The sequence below is a fragment of the Rutilus rutilus genome (genome assembly GCF_951802725.1).
Source record: "Rutilus rutilus genome assembly, chromosome: 2".
Lineage (NCBI taxonomy): Eukaryota > Metazoa > Chordata > Actinopteri > Cypriniformes > Leuciscidae > Rutilus > Rutilus rutilus.
The window spans coordinates 44,024,537-44,039,216 of record NC_140210.1 but is presented as its reverse complement, the minus strand read 5'-3'; the positions used below and the strand labels follow the sequence as shown (position 1 = coordinate 44,039,216).

The window sequence follows — 14,680 nt, the reverse complement described above, 5'->3', positions numbered from 1 at the left end:
CATTTATACTTTATTTAAATGTAATAGTCAACCTGAATATCCTCCTTAATAATGAATTAATAATACATTTAAATAAGTGTATGCTTAATTTAATAATACATTTTAATTTCATTTAAATGTAATGATACATTTAAAAACCATTTACACTATATTTAAAAATTCATAATAACTTTAGTTAGTCTAAACACCACCTTTAATATTTTATACTTAATTTAATTTTATAAATACATTTAAATAAATGCATTTTTTATTTCAATATAATAATACATTTTAATTGGATTTAAAAATATATTTATACTTTAATTAATACATCTGAATATTGTCCTTAATTATTTATACTTAATGTAGCTTTAATAATTAATTTAAAATGTATACTTTAAATTTAATAATAAATCTGAATATCCTCCTTAATAATTTATATTTAATGTGATTTTAATAATACATTTACATAAATGAATACTTCATTTAAATGTAATAATATATTTAATTTAATTGTAATGATTAATTTAAAAACATTTATACTTTGACTAAACTTATTATTATATATTTTATAAATACATTTATACTTTATTTACATTTAATAATAAATCTGACTATTCTCCTTAACTATTTATACTTAATGTAACTGTAATAATTCATTTAAATAAATGTATTCATTTAAAAGTAATAATAACTCTAGTAAATATCCTCTTTAATAAGTGTGTGTGAGAAAACGATAAAGAAAGCACATGTTTGTGTTCTCACCCCACGTCACAGTGACAATATGGGCTGAATCTCAGGACTCCATCTTTATTGGGAACACCCAGGCGATGAAGAGAGTCCGCCCTCATCATCAATAAGAAATCAAAGACCTGACACAGAAACAACGAGAGAAAACGACACTTCTACTTTTTCTGAAGTCGAGGTGTTTCTATGTGTTGTTAGTTGCTCAAGTCTGACCTTCAGCCGTATGGAGCTCCCGATGGCACTGCAGTATTTGTTCTTATAGTGAAGCTGCAGATGAGAAATCAGCAGCTCGAACACTCGACTGGCGTGACTGGCGGGCAGACTGTACAGTTTACTCTAGAGAAGCGTAGAGACACAATCACTGGAGCTGCTACGGAGAATATTCGTGATTGCTCTGATCAAACGACGAGGTGTTGCGTACCTGCAGTATGTCTAGCAGACCCAGTATGGCGGTTCGGACGTCCTCCATGGGCGACTCCACACACAGCTCTCGCTCTCCCTCCATAGAGCATGATAACGGACGACTAGCAACCTACAGGAGCACAGGAGAGTTGAGCTTCATCAACATATTGTTGTGCCAATTCTGAGATGATACATCAAAATAAAAATAAAAAGAATCGACAAAATGCAAATAAAAATTTCTGAAACATGAATGAAAAAAAAATTAGGTACGCTCACTGGTGATTGAGTGGTAAAAAAAATAATAAAAAATCATGTGACTGAATTGAAATGTGAAAATCATGTGACATAATTTGCTCCTGTTAATAGTTGTCGATCACTAGCAAACATGCTAGTGTTTTTAAACTACTAATTTAAACTTAATATAAATGTATTAATACAGTTAAATAAATCTATACTCATTTTAAATTTAATAGCCAATTTAAATAAATCTAAATCTAAATAAATCTGCATTTAAATTGAATACATTTAAATAATTGAAAACTAATTAATTATTTTAAGTAAAAGAGCCACAGTGGCTTCATTCCCTGGAAAGTGAACAAATGGGATTTAAAGGCTGCTGAATTCGCAAATAGTTTTTTTGTGTGTTGCGGAAATGAATACCGCATGCATAGCTAATGACACGCGTCTCTGTGGAAACTGGCAGTAATAATGAACAGGCAGCAAACGGCCCGAATGATTTCCATCTCATTCCAAAAAATCTAATTAAATTCTTGAGAATTATCACATTTAATAACCTCGTATTAATTTAGACATGCTTCTGCTTTGAACTACTTGGTTTATTTAAATGACCTGAAAAAGAACACTTCCACCGGGTGCACATTTAAAAGAACATTTGAATGTTTTCATTTAAATTTCAAACAAACGGAATGCATGAAGTTCTGTTAGTGACATCATCATCATCATCATCATCATCATCACCTTCTCTATGATGTCGAGCAGGCTGCTGAAGTGATGCGTGTTACAGCCCTCGGCTAGATCCACCAGTAGCTGCGTTGCCTGTTTCCTGACGGACAGGTCTCGATCTTCAGCGATCTGACCCAGCTGAGGAATCACCACCACCTCGATCAGCTCCTCCTGCTCCGAGAGAGAGAGAGAGAGAGCACAGATGGTCAAGAACAATGCGAATCTCACGAACTCATGGAGATCCGTGTGTGTGGTTGAGGACTGACTTCATAGAGCTGTCGGTTTGTGCTGAGCACGAAGGACAGGATGTGCAGAACCTTGATCCTGATCACAGTACGGCTCTCATTCCTGAGAGAGAGAGAGAAAGAGAGTTGAGAGATGAGGGATTTGTTTAAATGGTGAATTACTCTATTTACTTCTGTAGACAACAGCTTAAAATTGAAATGAATTTTACAGCACTGACACTAATTTTCCCGTTTTATTCCCCGTGAGGCTGCTTTGAAACGATCTGTATTGTCTAAAGCGCTATATAAATAAATAAATAAATAAATAAATAAATGTGAATTGAAGTTTCCAGACCTGAAGAACTTCTCCATGAGTTTCAGGAGGTTCTGCAGCCACCCGTCTTTGGCCGGCTGGATGGACTGAGCTCTGTAGGAAATCAGCGTCAACACGGACGCGTCCTGCCAGAGAGAGTCACCGACAGTCAATCAAACCAGACGGTGTCAGAAGAGGACAGATGTGCAGAGAGAGAGAGATGAACTCACGGGACGTTTCTCAGCGCACTTCTCCACCAGGCTGAAGAATCTCTCTGAGGACCCGTGGAAGTCGTTCTGCTCGTACAGCTCCTCGACGGTGCTCAGCAACTCATAAACGATCACCTTCAGATCAGGACTGCCCATCGTCTGCACACAGGAGATAAACACCCATCAAACATCTAAACATCTGGCTCCTTTGGAGCGTTTTCTCCCTTAGTTCGGTTCGTTTAGGCATATGAACATGGCAATCGCACACCAAAAAACAGTGAGAGATCACCTGAGCGAGGTGGTATCACCCCACTTGAAAAACGTTTACTTTTAAAACTTTTTGAGCCTACGTCAGAAAGTAGGCTCACTATTGGCCGACGCTGGTCATGTGTGTGATGCGTGTGATGCTGGCCAATAGTGAGCCTACGTTCTGACGTACAACCCAGAAGCGCTGCGCTGTTACACCACGTGAACTCACTCAGAGGCCCACACAGAAGAAAATGAATAGTTGAATAAAGTCTTCTTTTTTTTGTGCACACAAAGTATTCTCGTCACTTGATAAACTTAAGGTTGAGCCACTGTAGTCACTTGGACTATTTTAACAATGCCTTTACTAACATTTCTGGGATGGCAGATATCGATTATACCTTGCAGCCTATGAAGGAGTGATCCAGCTCTCAGATTTAGTCAAAAATATCTTAATTTGTGTTCCAAAGATGAACAAAAGTCTTACGGGGTTGGAACAACAGTAGTAATTACTGACAGAATTTTCATTTTTGGGTGAACAGTCAGCCTTTAAGCCTGTGCAGTGTAGTAGTTTTCCAGTTTCTCTGTAAGATTGGCAGCTTTTATGCTCCTGCGAACATCATATCTTGTCTTTTTGTAAGCTTCAGGATCACCAGTTTTAATGACCATAGAGCGAGCACGAAGACTGTTGCGGACCTGAGCAGTAACCCATGGTTTCTGATTTGGATGCGTGCAGATTGTCTCCTGTGGAATGATATTTTCTATGCATGTGTCGATATATGCAGTAACAGTTGTTGCATATTCATCAATAATTGAATTGCTGGTCATGTTAACTTGCTCTCTGAGGCTGAAGCAAGACAGTTGGCAGGCAATTATACCAAACCACTCTGACGACAGACTTTACTCAGGCATTTCAGAATGACTGAAACAGCATTTTAGACGCTGTGCAATGAGATCGGTCCGCTGGTTAGTCCAGTTATCTTATGCAGTTTTTTTATGCGATATCCCAAAAAGCGCATACAAATAGCTAGTTATAGTTTTGAAGTAAAAAAAAAAGATACATTTTACATGCGTTCAGAGGGTTAAAACGCCTCCTAATTGCTCTTCTCCGAAATATGTACATGATACATATGTTGTCACAATGAAGCCTTGATTCCTGCTCAAAATGATAAGAGTAATATAACAACAGTTATAATAAGCCATAATAAGCCCGCGGAGCTGCCGTCTATCCATCCTGACGGATGAGCCGAATCCCAAAACACTCTGACCAATGAGAACGCCGTTTACTCACATGTGATTTGTATTAACAAATTATGGTTTGATTAGAAATGAAAGCGAACCGAAACCAAGAAGAAATTGCAACATTGTAACAACTTTAACCGTGTTTCAGAACAAAGCAAACGATCTAAAAAAAGAAAAAGGTGTGTGTGAGAACCTGTATCTGCTGCAGGAGTTTCTCTATGACGGACAGCAGGATGTCCCACGTCACCACCTGCAGCTCTCGCCCGTACTTCTTGATGAGTCGCGTGATCGACAGCACGATCTCATAGGACACCACCTCATTAGAGCAGCTCATGGCCTGGGCACAAAGGTCAGAGGTCAAACAGTAGCAGATTTAATAATACATATATATATATATATATATATATATATTTAAACACAAAATGATGGCAAATTCGTAGACACCTTGTAGAAGGAAGGCAGGACCAGAGTGGGGGTGTTTTTGAGGGCAGGTAGTCTGTGAGCCCCCCACAGCGCCATCCCAACAAAAAACACTGCACCCCTGAGAAGAGCGGCGTCCTCCGAGTACACCCTACACCACAGACACACACACTACAGAGATCACGAGTGCTGCCAACATTACAACAGTTCAGTGGTTGACACATTCATTGACTTCTAGTAAATAAAGTATAACTTATTATTATTAAAGCAAATTAGTAATAATATAAAAATATGATATGTATCATGAACAGTGTTGGGGTAACGCACTACAAGTAATCAGATTACTTTTTCAAGTAACTAGTAAAGTAACCCATTACTTTTAAATTTACAACAAACTATCGGAGTTACTTTTTCAAATAGGTAACTAAAGTTACTTTGTTTTCCTATTTATGGACTGACAGCTCTCCTGTTCCCATGTTGAGGGAAATCGGGAGTGCAGAAACGTTGTGCGCTGTGTGAACATGATGTTGTTGTAGTTCTAGACTAAGTGTTTACTCATCTCACTGGCACAAAAACTATTTCAATATTCCTCAAAATTAACCCAAAAAGTGAAATGCAAACTCTGAATATTACACAAACCTGCAATAATGAAATATGTTATATAACACAAAAACCCTTTATGTATTTAATCTCACTTTATTATGCAATGTCTTGACCTTCGATGATCCAATTTAACCATAAGGAAAAATTACTTTAGATAAACATCACATATGTGATTAATTTTTTGCAATCCAGAATGGCAGCACAGCTAAAAAAAAAAAATCGTTATTAAAAACCAAGCCAGCCCAGGCGAGAAAAAGTAACGCAAAAGTAGTGTAACATTACTTAGTTACTTAACACAATTAGTTACTTTACAAAGGAGTAACGCAATATTGAAACGCATTACTTTAAAAAGTAACTTTCCCCAAAACTGATTATAAATATAAATATAATTATGTATAATTCCTTGTAATTATTTAAGCACATAAAGTAAAGACCAAAAGGAAAAAACTAAGCAATATGGATGAAAATTATAAGATAAAAATCAAGTATTTTTCCAGGTATCTAATCATAGTATTGAGTATTCAAGTAAACATTCAGATAACGAAAAAACAAAAGTAATCAAACAAGTGAAAATATTGTATTAAAGAAAAAGTATGAAAAATGTCAAACTCAAAATAGTCACATATTATTTCTTAGACTATTGCCACTTACAACAGTCTACATTTATGAACACAAAAAGCTGAACATCATTTGTTAATGACTTTCGTTATATAAACTCTTTTAGTCACTAAAAAGTAATGCTTTTTGACGGTCTTTCACTGTAATATTCCTAATAATTACAGACCAAAACCAACTTGTGTGGACTTGGTACTGAAGTATAAGACGTCCCTATAAGTCACTCCGTACCTCTCCTCCATGATACGGCACATGGTGTATATGGCACTGTGACCCAGGTGAGTCCCCAACACCTTACGCATCAACTAGACACACAACGAGACAAAAAGATCAAGCGAGAGGAAGTCAAAGCATGCTTAAAAGAGACACATTAAACATATGAAGCATCAATGTTTTCTTTAAACCGACTGAACAGGGTTTTTTCGGGTACCTTCCAGCAGGACTCGCAGAACTCCTTCACATTAACAGTTCGGCACAGCGTGATGATGAACATCGTCAGAGAGTCCGAGGGCAGACAGTTATAACACACCACAGCGTCTAACACCTGCAGCGCGACCTACACACACACATACACAGAGATAAAAGGATCAGCTATCACTGGTTTGATGGTAATCCTGAAAGACTGAATCAAGCACCTCTCTGACGTACCTCAATATCGGTGGAGGAAGTCGTCCGGTTACACAGAAAGCAGATTTTCCTGTGAGAAACAAACATTCAACGACGTGAGTGAAAACCTTCTTACATTTAGATTTCAGCTCTGCATATTCATTAACCAATTTCATGGGACCCTTTTAAAAAAACTAAAGAAGGAGGAGAATGATGCTTTTCTTTCAGTATCTGAACCGAATCATCCATTTTGAACTTGTTGAAGTTCATGTGCGAGTGTTTTCTTACTGGACCATGAGGGAGACGTTCTCATCCAGGTAGCACGAGTTGAATTTGACCAGGTTCACGAGGACATGCAGGAAATCTGAGGACAGACCGATTTCCATCCACAGCAGGACAAACCGAGCTGAAAGAAAATCATACAGGTTTGGGAGAACATGAGGGTGAGTAAATGAGTTTTAGGCCCAGTTTACTCCTGGTATTAAGATGTGTTTTGGCCGATCGGATCACAAGCAGACGAGGGAGACGCATTCCCGTTCACACCTGGTGCTTTAATCCGTCTCTTTCGTCCACTTTCAGCCACTTCTGTCCTGATCGAGGGGAGGGTCTATGGGCGGGTAAATGTCTGGGTCTTTTCAGAACTTTCAATCTAAAGGATAAAATAAGCTCTCACAATTTACATATGAACGAGACCAGAGAGACGGAAAAACACACAGAGATCACCAGCTTTAGTTTCGGCTCTGACAGACACAAGATCAGCCGAACACTGTGAGTGTGTGTTAGAAATCAGGAATGGTGAGAGAACATTGTGCTTGGTACATTTTTCATCTTCAAACCAAACTTGAGTCTCCAGCCGTTAGTTCAAACCCCGTCTGGCTACAGCTCTTCCCATAATGTTCCCGCATTAGATCAGTAGATGGAGAGAAGACGGTCTCAACCACATGAGCGTTTACACCAGGGCTGCACGATTTGGGGAAAATGTCATATTGCGATAATTGAGGTCAATATTGCGATTGCGATATGCGATATAATAAACAAATGGTTTCATGAGTCAACTTGCTTGGTTCTCAAGGAAAATAAATGCACACACAGATTAGTGATAATCAGCCTAAAGAAAAAAGTTCTTTAGTCAAGAGCAGTGAGTGTTTTTCTCTGTTCCCTTTGTTCTTTGATTAACTTTAATCAAAGTTTAATCGACAGATTTATTTTTTTTTTTTTTTTTTTTTTGCATTTTAACAATAACAAAACATAATTTACATACAAGAGTACATATAACCATACATGTCAGGTTAAAGAAAAATAATAATAATAAAAAAGAAATTGAAAAAAAAAGAAAAAAATAATACCTTTAGCGACAGATGTAATTAGTGGCTACTGTACTGTCCCTTTAAGACCAGCCGCTGTCAGAGACGCGGATCGATCTCACACGCGCCTCATTCTTTCACGAGTTATCACAACTCTTCGTGTTCATCATAAGACTACTCTTATGTTATGAAGACACTCGACAAAAAGACATTTTTGCATAATTGTGTGTGTTATTGTTCGTTCAAGCTCGAAAGAGAACTGTATTCTGGCATGCTGTTTTGTGCGCACGCACGATATTAGCGGGAGTCTTTCTGTCTGTCACAGTCAGGACATTCACAGGCAGCGCGTTCATTTTGGCATACATGTGTGTTGTTCGTTCTACCGCGAAAGAGAACTTGATACTGGCGCGCGTCTATTTGTGTGTGTGTGTGTGTGTGTACGTGTGTGTGTCAGGAGGACATTCACAGGCGGCTCGTTATTTTATGTCCTATCGCGCATGAATTGTTTAAAAGCATTTGCATTAATAAGTGCGTTAACAGCCATAAAATTTGTTTAATATAAAATCGCAGCATTTTGCGTCATATAATCGCGTAGGCTTGACATCGCGATTGCGATTGCGATACGATTAATCGTGCAGCACTAGTTTACACTACGAAAGAAATTCGGACTAATGTGTTTTCAACTTCCTCTGGAAGTGGTTGAAAGTGGACGAGCTCAAAACGCTTTAGACCCCGTTTACACCTGTATTAACACCTTTGTAATCAGACTATATATATATATATATATATATATATATATATATCTGTGTATTAATGTATAGTATAAACAACATACCGATTTCCTCCTCTAGGTAAGTGATGTCTTTCCCGTTCTCCGTGAGGGCCTTGAACACCTCCAGTCTCTCGGCCAGATCTTCATTAGAGGGCTGATAGTCCAGAATGATCTTAAAGAAGTACGCTCTTAATGGACCCAACCGCTCACCCTACACAAGAAGAGCATGAAGAAAACATGAGCTCTGTTTGCAGGGCACAGCATTGTTGTTCCTAAAGTGTTGAAAATTCACACCTGTCCTTGTATAATGGCTCTCAGCAGCACCAGCACTGCATGATGGGCTTCAGGCGGTTGTTCAGGGTGCATCATATCCTCCACGGCCTTCCATAACGCTTCCACCGCATGCTGAAACACACACACAACACACTTTAGATCCACTAATCTGCACATTTACATTCAGAAACACACAGCTGCTCCTCTGCGACCTCACCTCCTCAAATTTCTTGGATTTGGCGAGCTCGCACACATTGTGGATGACTTTGATCCGGTGGTGTAGGCCGACCTCTGGAGCGAGCTCCTGAACAATGGGATAAGAGAGATTATATGAGGAACACAAGGTCAAGGAGAAGTACAGAAGATGTGACTGTTCAGTTGTCAGTGAGAGCATCTCTGACCATCAGGACCTCCAGTGTGATGATAAACTCTGAAGGTTTGCTCTCCGTCTGCTTGCTGTGGGGCCGGGTCGGACCGAAGCTGAACACTCCCCTCAGCTTGTCCCGCAGAGACTCTTTACTGGGCTGTTTATTCATCTTCACGCCTTTGACAGACCCTGAACAGGAGAGTGAGAGATACTTTAGACCTCCTGGACCTGAAGGTGCACAAAAACGAAATAAAAAAATACACACATATACATATATATATATATATATATATATATATATATATATATATATATATATATATATATATATATATAAAGCTTTTGGTTTTTTTCTCCCCTAACCCTGCTTTTACTTTCTTTGTAATATATCTTAAGAATTATGAATAAATGTTTCTTCAAATGTTAATGAAAGATATCACACATATATTAAGGGGCCGTGGGCCCCTAATAGTCTGGTAGTGTGGTCCCAGAGTCAGAAAAATCCTTCAAACAACCTTACATGTGTGATTTGTGACATGTCATTTCCAGTACATTAGACCTCAACAGACCTGCGCGTGCACGTAAAGGTTTCCAGACCCCTCGAGACCTCATAAATTAAGTCACAACTCATTTTGCGACATAAACAGTTTTTTTCCAGTGAAATATTGCCTCTTTTGTCATGAAAACAGGGTAGAAAAACAATGCACAGAAGTCAAACGTCTGACACCTCGTGACAGTTCAGTTCAGCCCAAGCTCACAAAAAGCGTGCATATAAATTGAATATTTCTCTGACTGTCACATTGAACAATGTCTGAAAACACACAAGATAAATAAACCGTTTAAATACACGCAAATACCCGCTGTGGACAAATAAACAAGGCGAAATAAATAAATAAATCAGTCTCAATACATAAACAAGCCAATGCAACAAACAAACACACTGTTATTTACCGTCTGCCGATGATAGAAGTGGGCTGATATTGAGAAGATATAAACTAAAAGATATAGCTGAATCGCTCCCGATTTATGCATTTATATGTGACACAGTGTCTCATCCAGCAGAAACTGCCCCAGCTCTCACACCAGCCCCCTTTTCTGCCCCCCGGAAGTCATGTTTATTACACTGACATGCACTTCCTACAAAAACAAGTCACTTGACTGCCAACGGCAGGGAATTGTAGTTCCGAGAGCAGCGAGTGCGCGTTCACTTTACACACGCAGGCTGTGTTAAGAAACTACAAATGATTTACGCTTATGAAACGGTGTAGTCCGAGAATCAGTTCTTTCGAACAGTTCGTTTTCAATGAACCCGATCAAACAGTCGTTTCAGTGATTAATGTGTGTCATTCCCTTCGGATCCATTCAATTCGCTCAAAGAGGTGTTGTGAACAAATTCATTCTAAAGATTCGGCTCAAATGAATGATTCACTCAGGAGTCTGACATCGTGTTCTTTCGACAATATGGATATTGGTATTGTGTTTAGGAGATGTGTTATATAAAATTGAGGTTATATTTGTGACGTAAAGTCAGGTAATGTCAACTAATGTTGGCGCCTGTCCGGAGCTTATGTGTTTAATATGTTTCGTCGTTTGACTGTAAGAATGAACTCTCCATATTTCACCGATTCAACAGCTGGATTAGACACTTATGCAACTGATAGTATGGGGAAAAGTGCTTTAAATAAAGGAGGAATCCGTAGATTGAGATCTAGAATGGCTCAAGGGCTCAAATCAGAAGATGATCCTCCAAAAGTGAAATCAGAAGTACAGGAGCAGAGTATTTCACTGCAGACACATGCACAGCCTCCTACAGGTCAGATGAACTGCACAGGTAGAGCTAAAACTATTTTAAGCAATGCTATTCTAAATATTTTATATCGTTATTCATGTTTTTTTTGTTTTTTTTTACAGAGACTGTGTCAAATTGCACAAAGACAACCACAAAAGTGAAGGAAGAAGCAGTGGATAATCAAGCCCTTCTGACATCATCTAGGAAAACAAGGCGGGGCCGTTTGAAGGTGGAGTATGAAAAGGAAGGGGCGGAGCTAAAGAGGGAACCGTGTGATTGGAGAACACAGCTGTCATTTATCAGGGAGATGAGGAGCAAACGGGACGCTCCTGTGGACCAAATGGGAGCCGAAAAATGCTACGACACAGAGGCCCCGCCTGAGGTGAGCGAGAACCAATCGCTGACCACCGGAGGTAATCGACAACCAATCAGCTTTCTGTCTTTCTTCCTCAGGTGCGTCGTTACCATGTGCTGATCTCCTTAATGTTGTCCAGTCAAACGAAAGATCTTGTGACGGCTGGCGCTATGCAAAGATTACGTGAGCATGACCTCAGCGTGGACGTCATACTCGACATGGACGAGGGGACTCTGGGCAAACTCATCTACCCAGTGGGCTTCTGGAGGGTAAATGACACATAAGTAATGACACATTCAAATACATGTGTATATATAATTAGTGCAGCAGATTTCAAGAGTCAAAAACTCACACGCGTCCTCTCAGACAAAGGTGAAGTACATCAAACAGGCCACGGCTCTGATCCAGCAGGAGTTTGGCGGAGACATTCCTGACACGGTGGAGGGTCTGATGCGTCTGCCGGGCGTTGGCCCTAAGATGGCCCACTTGGCCATGGACATCGCCTGGAACCAGGTTTCAGGCATCGGTAGGGAGGAAGCTAACTTATTATCTTGACTTGACAAAGTTTCTGTCTGTTTTGACTCAAGTTGCTTTAACTTTTCTACCCAATTAGACATACAGTTTTCCCATAATGAACGGAGAAAAATCATCACAGAACATTCTTGCAACCACCTATAAAACAGTCAGAAAACCCTTGCAAACCACATAACAGTCAGAACACCCTAGCAACTACCTATAAAACAGCCAGAACACCCTAGCAACCTCCTAACAGTCAGAACAACCTAGCAACCACCTATAAAACATCCAAAACACCAGCAACTACCTATAAAACATCCAGCACACCCCAGCAACTAGATATAAAACAGTCAGAACACCCTAGAAACTACCTTTAAAACCGCAAAAACACCCTAACAACTACCTATAAAAAACAACTACCTATAAAACAGTCAAAACTCCCTAGAAACTACCTATAAAACAGTCAGAGCACCCTAGCAACTACCTATAAAACAGCCAAAACACCCTAGCAACCACCTAAAAAACATCCAAAACACCAGCAACTACCTATAAAACATCCAGCACACCCTAGAAACTAGATATAAATCAGTCAGAACACCCTAGAAACTACCAGTAAAGCAGCCAAAACACCCTAGCAACTACCTATAAAACCGCAAAAACACCCTAACAACTACCAATAAAACAGCAACTACCTATAAAACAGCCAAAACTCCCTAGAAACTACCTATAAAACAGTCTGAACACCCAAGCAACTACCTATAAAACAGCCAAAACACCCTAGAAACTACCAGTAAAACGGTCAGAACACCCTAGCAACCCCCTAACAGTCAGAACAACCTAGCAACCACTAATAAAACACACGAAAAACAGCAACTACCTATAAAACAGTCAGAACACCCTAGCAACCCCCTAACAGTCAGAACAACCTAGCAACCACCTATAAAACATCCAAAACACCAGCAACTACCTATAAAACATCCAGTACAACCTAGCAAATAGATATAAAACAGTCAGAACACCCTAGCAACTACCAGTAAAACAGCCAGAACACCCAAGCAACTACCTATAAAACCACAAAACACCCTAACAACTACCTATAAAACAGCCAAAACTCCCTAGAAACTACCTATAAAACAGTCAGAACACCCTAGCAACTACCTATAAAACAGCCAAAACACCCTAGAAACTACCTATAAAACAGCCATGAATACCTTAGCAACCCTCTAACAGTCAGAACAACCTAGCAACCACCAATAAAACACCCAAAAAACAGCAACTACCTATAAAACCTAGCAACTACATAAAAAACAGTCAGAACACCCTAGCAACCACCTATAAAACAGTCAGAACACCAAAGCAACCACCTATAAAACAGTAAGAACACCCTAGCAACTACCTATAAAACAGTCAGAACAACCTAGCAACCACCTATAAAACAGTCAGAACACCCTAGCAACCACCTATAAAACAGTAAGAACACCCAAGCAACTACTTATAAAATTGCCAGAACACCCTAGCAACTACCTATAAAACAGCTAGAACACTCTAGAAACTATGCATAAAACAGCAGAGCTACTCCAAAACACCATAACAACCACCTAGAACTATGTACCCTTGTAATTGCCTAGCAACCATTCAGAATACCATGGCAACCACCTTGCAGTGCTCCCTAAACTAGGCAGAACACTCTTACAACTGCCTAGCAACCAATCAGAACTCTTCAGCGACACCCTACATTCTTAAAAACTTCAAATCTTTCTTTAAACTTTGACAAATGTTACGTTTTTTAGTTGTAGATACTGTATTTATAATATTTTGTGTGTGTGTGTGTGTGTGTGTGTGTAGGCGTGGACACCCACGTCCACCGAATCTCAAACAGGCTCGGATGGACAAGGAAAGAGACCAAGACACCCGAGGAGACACGGAGAGCTCTCGAGGAGTGGTTACCACGGTAACCTCTATTTTCGTCCTGTTGTTTCCAACATTCAATTCTAAAAGACAACAATGTCATTGAAGTACCACAATTTTCTTTTCTGCCTTTGCCCTTGTTGCAGAGATCTGTGGAGCGAGATCAACTGGCTGCTGGTTGGTTTCGGGCAGCAGGTGTGTTTACCTGTCGGCCCGCTGTGCTCCGTGTGTTTGAATCAGCACACCTGTCCCGCCGCACACCGATCCTCTCCCAGCAAGAAGCTCAAGTCCAGTCCAGCATCTCCAACACCACAGGTTAAAGGAAACGTGGGACAGGAAAAGCCAAGAGGAAACCGACGGAAGGGGAAAGCAGGAGCGCCACCATCAGGACAGACCTCTGTCTTAGAATCAGCTTGAACTGAGGACTGTGTAAATTCAACACAAATATCACATTGATTACGTTTGATATCAAATATACTGTAACTAAATGGAAAATGTGTTTTATATTAGTTTTAGATTAAAGAACACTGTTAGAACAGCATACTACTCTTATTTCAAATTTTCCTTCATGCGTGGAACACCCATAAAAATGGCCAAAATTTGCATCCCACAATGCATTGCGCTCAACCTTTTATTGAGTCAGTTTTCCATATAAATGATATGGTAACACTTTATTTTACAGTGTCCTTGTTATATATGTTACATGTACTTACCATAGTAATAACAGTAAATTAGGCATAATTACATGCAACTAAACCTCAACCAAATCCTAATACTTTAGTAAGAACATTTTGTTAATTAATATTGTTCTAATATTACTATTATAT

At 39.4% G+C, this 14,680-nt stretch overlaps 2 protein-coding genes across 4 annotated transcripts in view; one reads left to right on the top strand and one right to left on the bottom strand.

The window, feature by feature from the left end:
- The window catches only part of tsc2 (TSC complex subunit 2), a 48,427-nt gene extending 38,035 nt beyond the window's left edge, over positions 1 to 10,392 (bottom strand). For both annotated transcript variants that reach the window (XM_084402772.1, XM_084402773.1), the window contains exons 1-18: positions 10,237 to 10,392; positions 9,320 to 9,474; positions 9,136 to 9,222; positions 8,940 to 9,050; positions 8,709 to 8,856; positions 6,858 to 6,975; positions 6,612 to 6,660; positions 6,394 to 6,519; positions 6,195 to 6,268; positions 4,770 to 4,896; positions 4,519 to 4,662; positions 2,859 to 2,996; positions 2,671 to 2,774; positions 2,358 to 2,439; positions 2,107 to 2,262; positions 1,148 to 1,258; positions 940 to 1,062; positions 745 to 851 (exon numbers count right to left, since the gene is read on the bottom strand). In XM_084402772.1, coding sequence (XP_084258898.1) covers positions 745 to 851; positions 940 to 1,062; positions 1,148 to 1,258; positions 2,107 to 2,262; positions 2,358 to 2,439; positions 2,671 to 2,774; positions 2,859 to 2,996; positions 4,519 to 4,662; positions 4,770 to 4,896; positions 6,195 to 6,268; positions 6,394 to 6,519; positions 6,612 to 6,660; positions 6,858 to 6,975; positions 8,709 to 8,856; positions 8,940 to 9,050; positions 9,136 to 9,222; positions 9,320 to 9,454 — 1,940 coding nt within the window. In that variant the 5' untranslated portion in view covers positions 9,455 to 9,474; positions 10,237 to 10,392. The remainder of the gene's footprint in view (positions 1 to 744; positions 852 to 939; positions 1,063 to 1,147; positions 1,259 to 2,106; positions 2,263 to 2,357; positions 2,440 to 2,670; positions 2,775 to 2,858; positions 2,997 to 4,518; positions 4,663 to 4,769; positions 4,897 to 6,194; positions 6,269 to 6,393; positions 6,520 to 6,611; positions 6,661 to 6,857; positions 6,976 to 8,708; positions 8,857 to 8,939; positions 9,051 to 9,135; positions 9,223 to 9,319; positions 9,475 to 10,236) is intronic.
- A 112-nt stretch (positions 10,393 to 10,504) lies between these two features.
- Positions 10,505 to 14,466, top strand: nthl1 (nth-like DNA glycosylase 1). Of its 2 annotated transcripts, none has more exons than XM_084392600.1 (6): positions 10,505 to 11,098; positions 11,197 to 11,456; positions 11,528 to 11,698; positions 11,796 to 11,955; positions 13,791 to 13,896; positions 14,000 to 14,466. In XM_084392600.1, the coding sequence occupies exons 1-6, from the start codon at positions 10,864 to 10,866 to the stop codon at positions 14,268 to 14,270; spliced, it is 1,203 nt and encodes a 400-aa protein (XP_084248726.1). In that variant the 5' UTR covers positions 10,505 to 10,863; the 3' UTR covers positions 14,271 to 14,466. The 2 variants fall into 2 exon arrangements, with proteins under 2 accessions (XP_084248726.1, XP_084248727.1); XM_084392601.1 differs by having other exon boundaries at positions 10,505 to 11,116.
- The last annotated feature ends 214 nt before the right edge of the window (positions 14,467 to 14,680 follow it).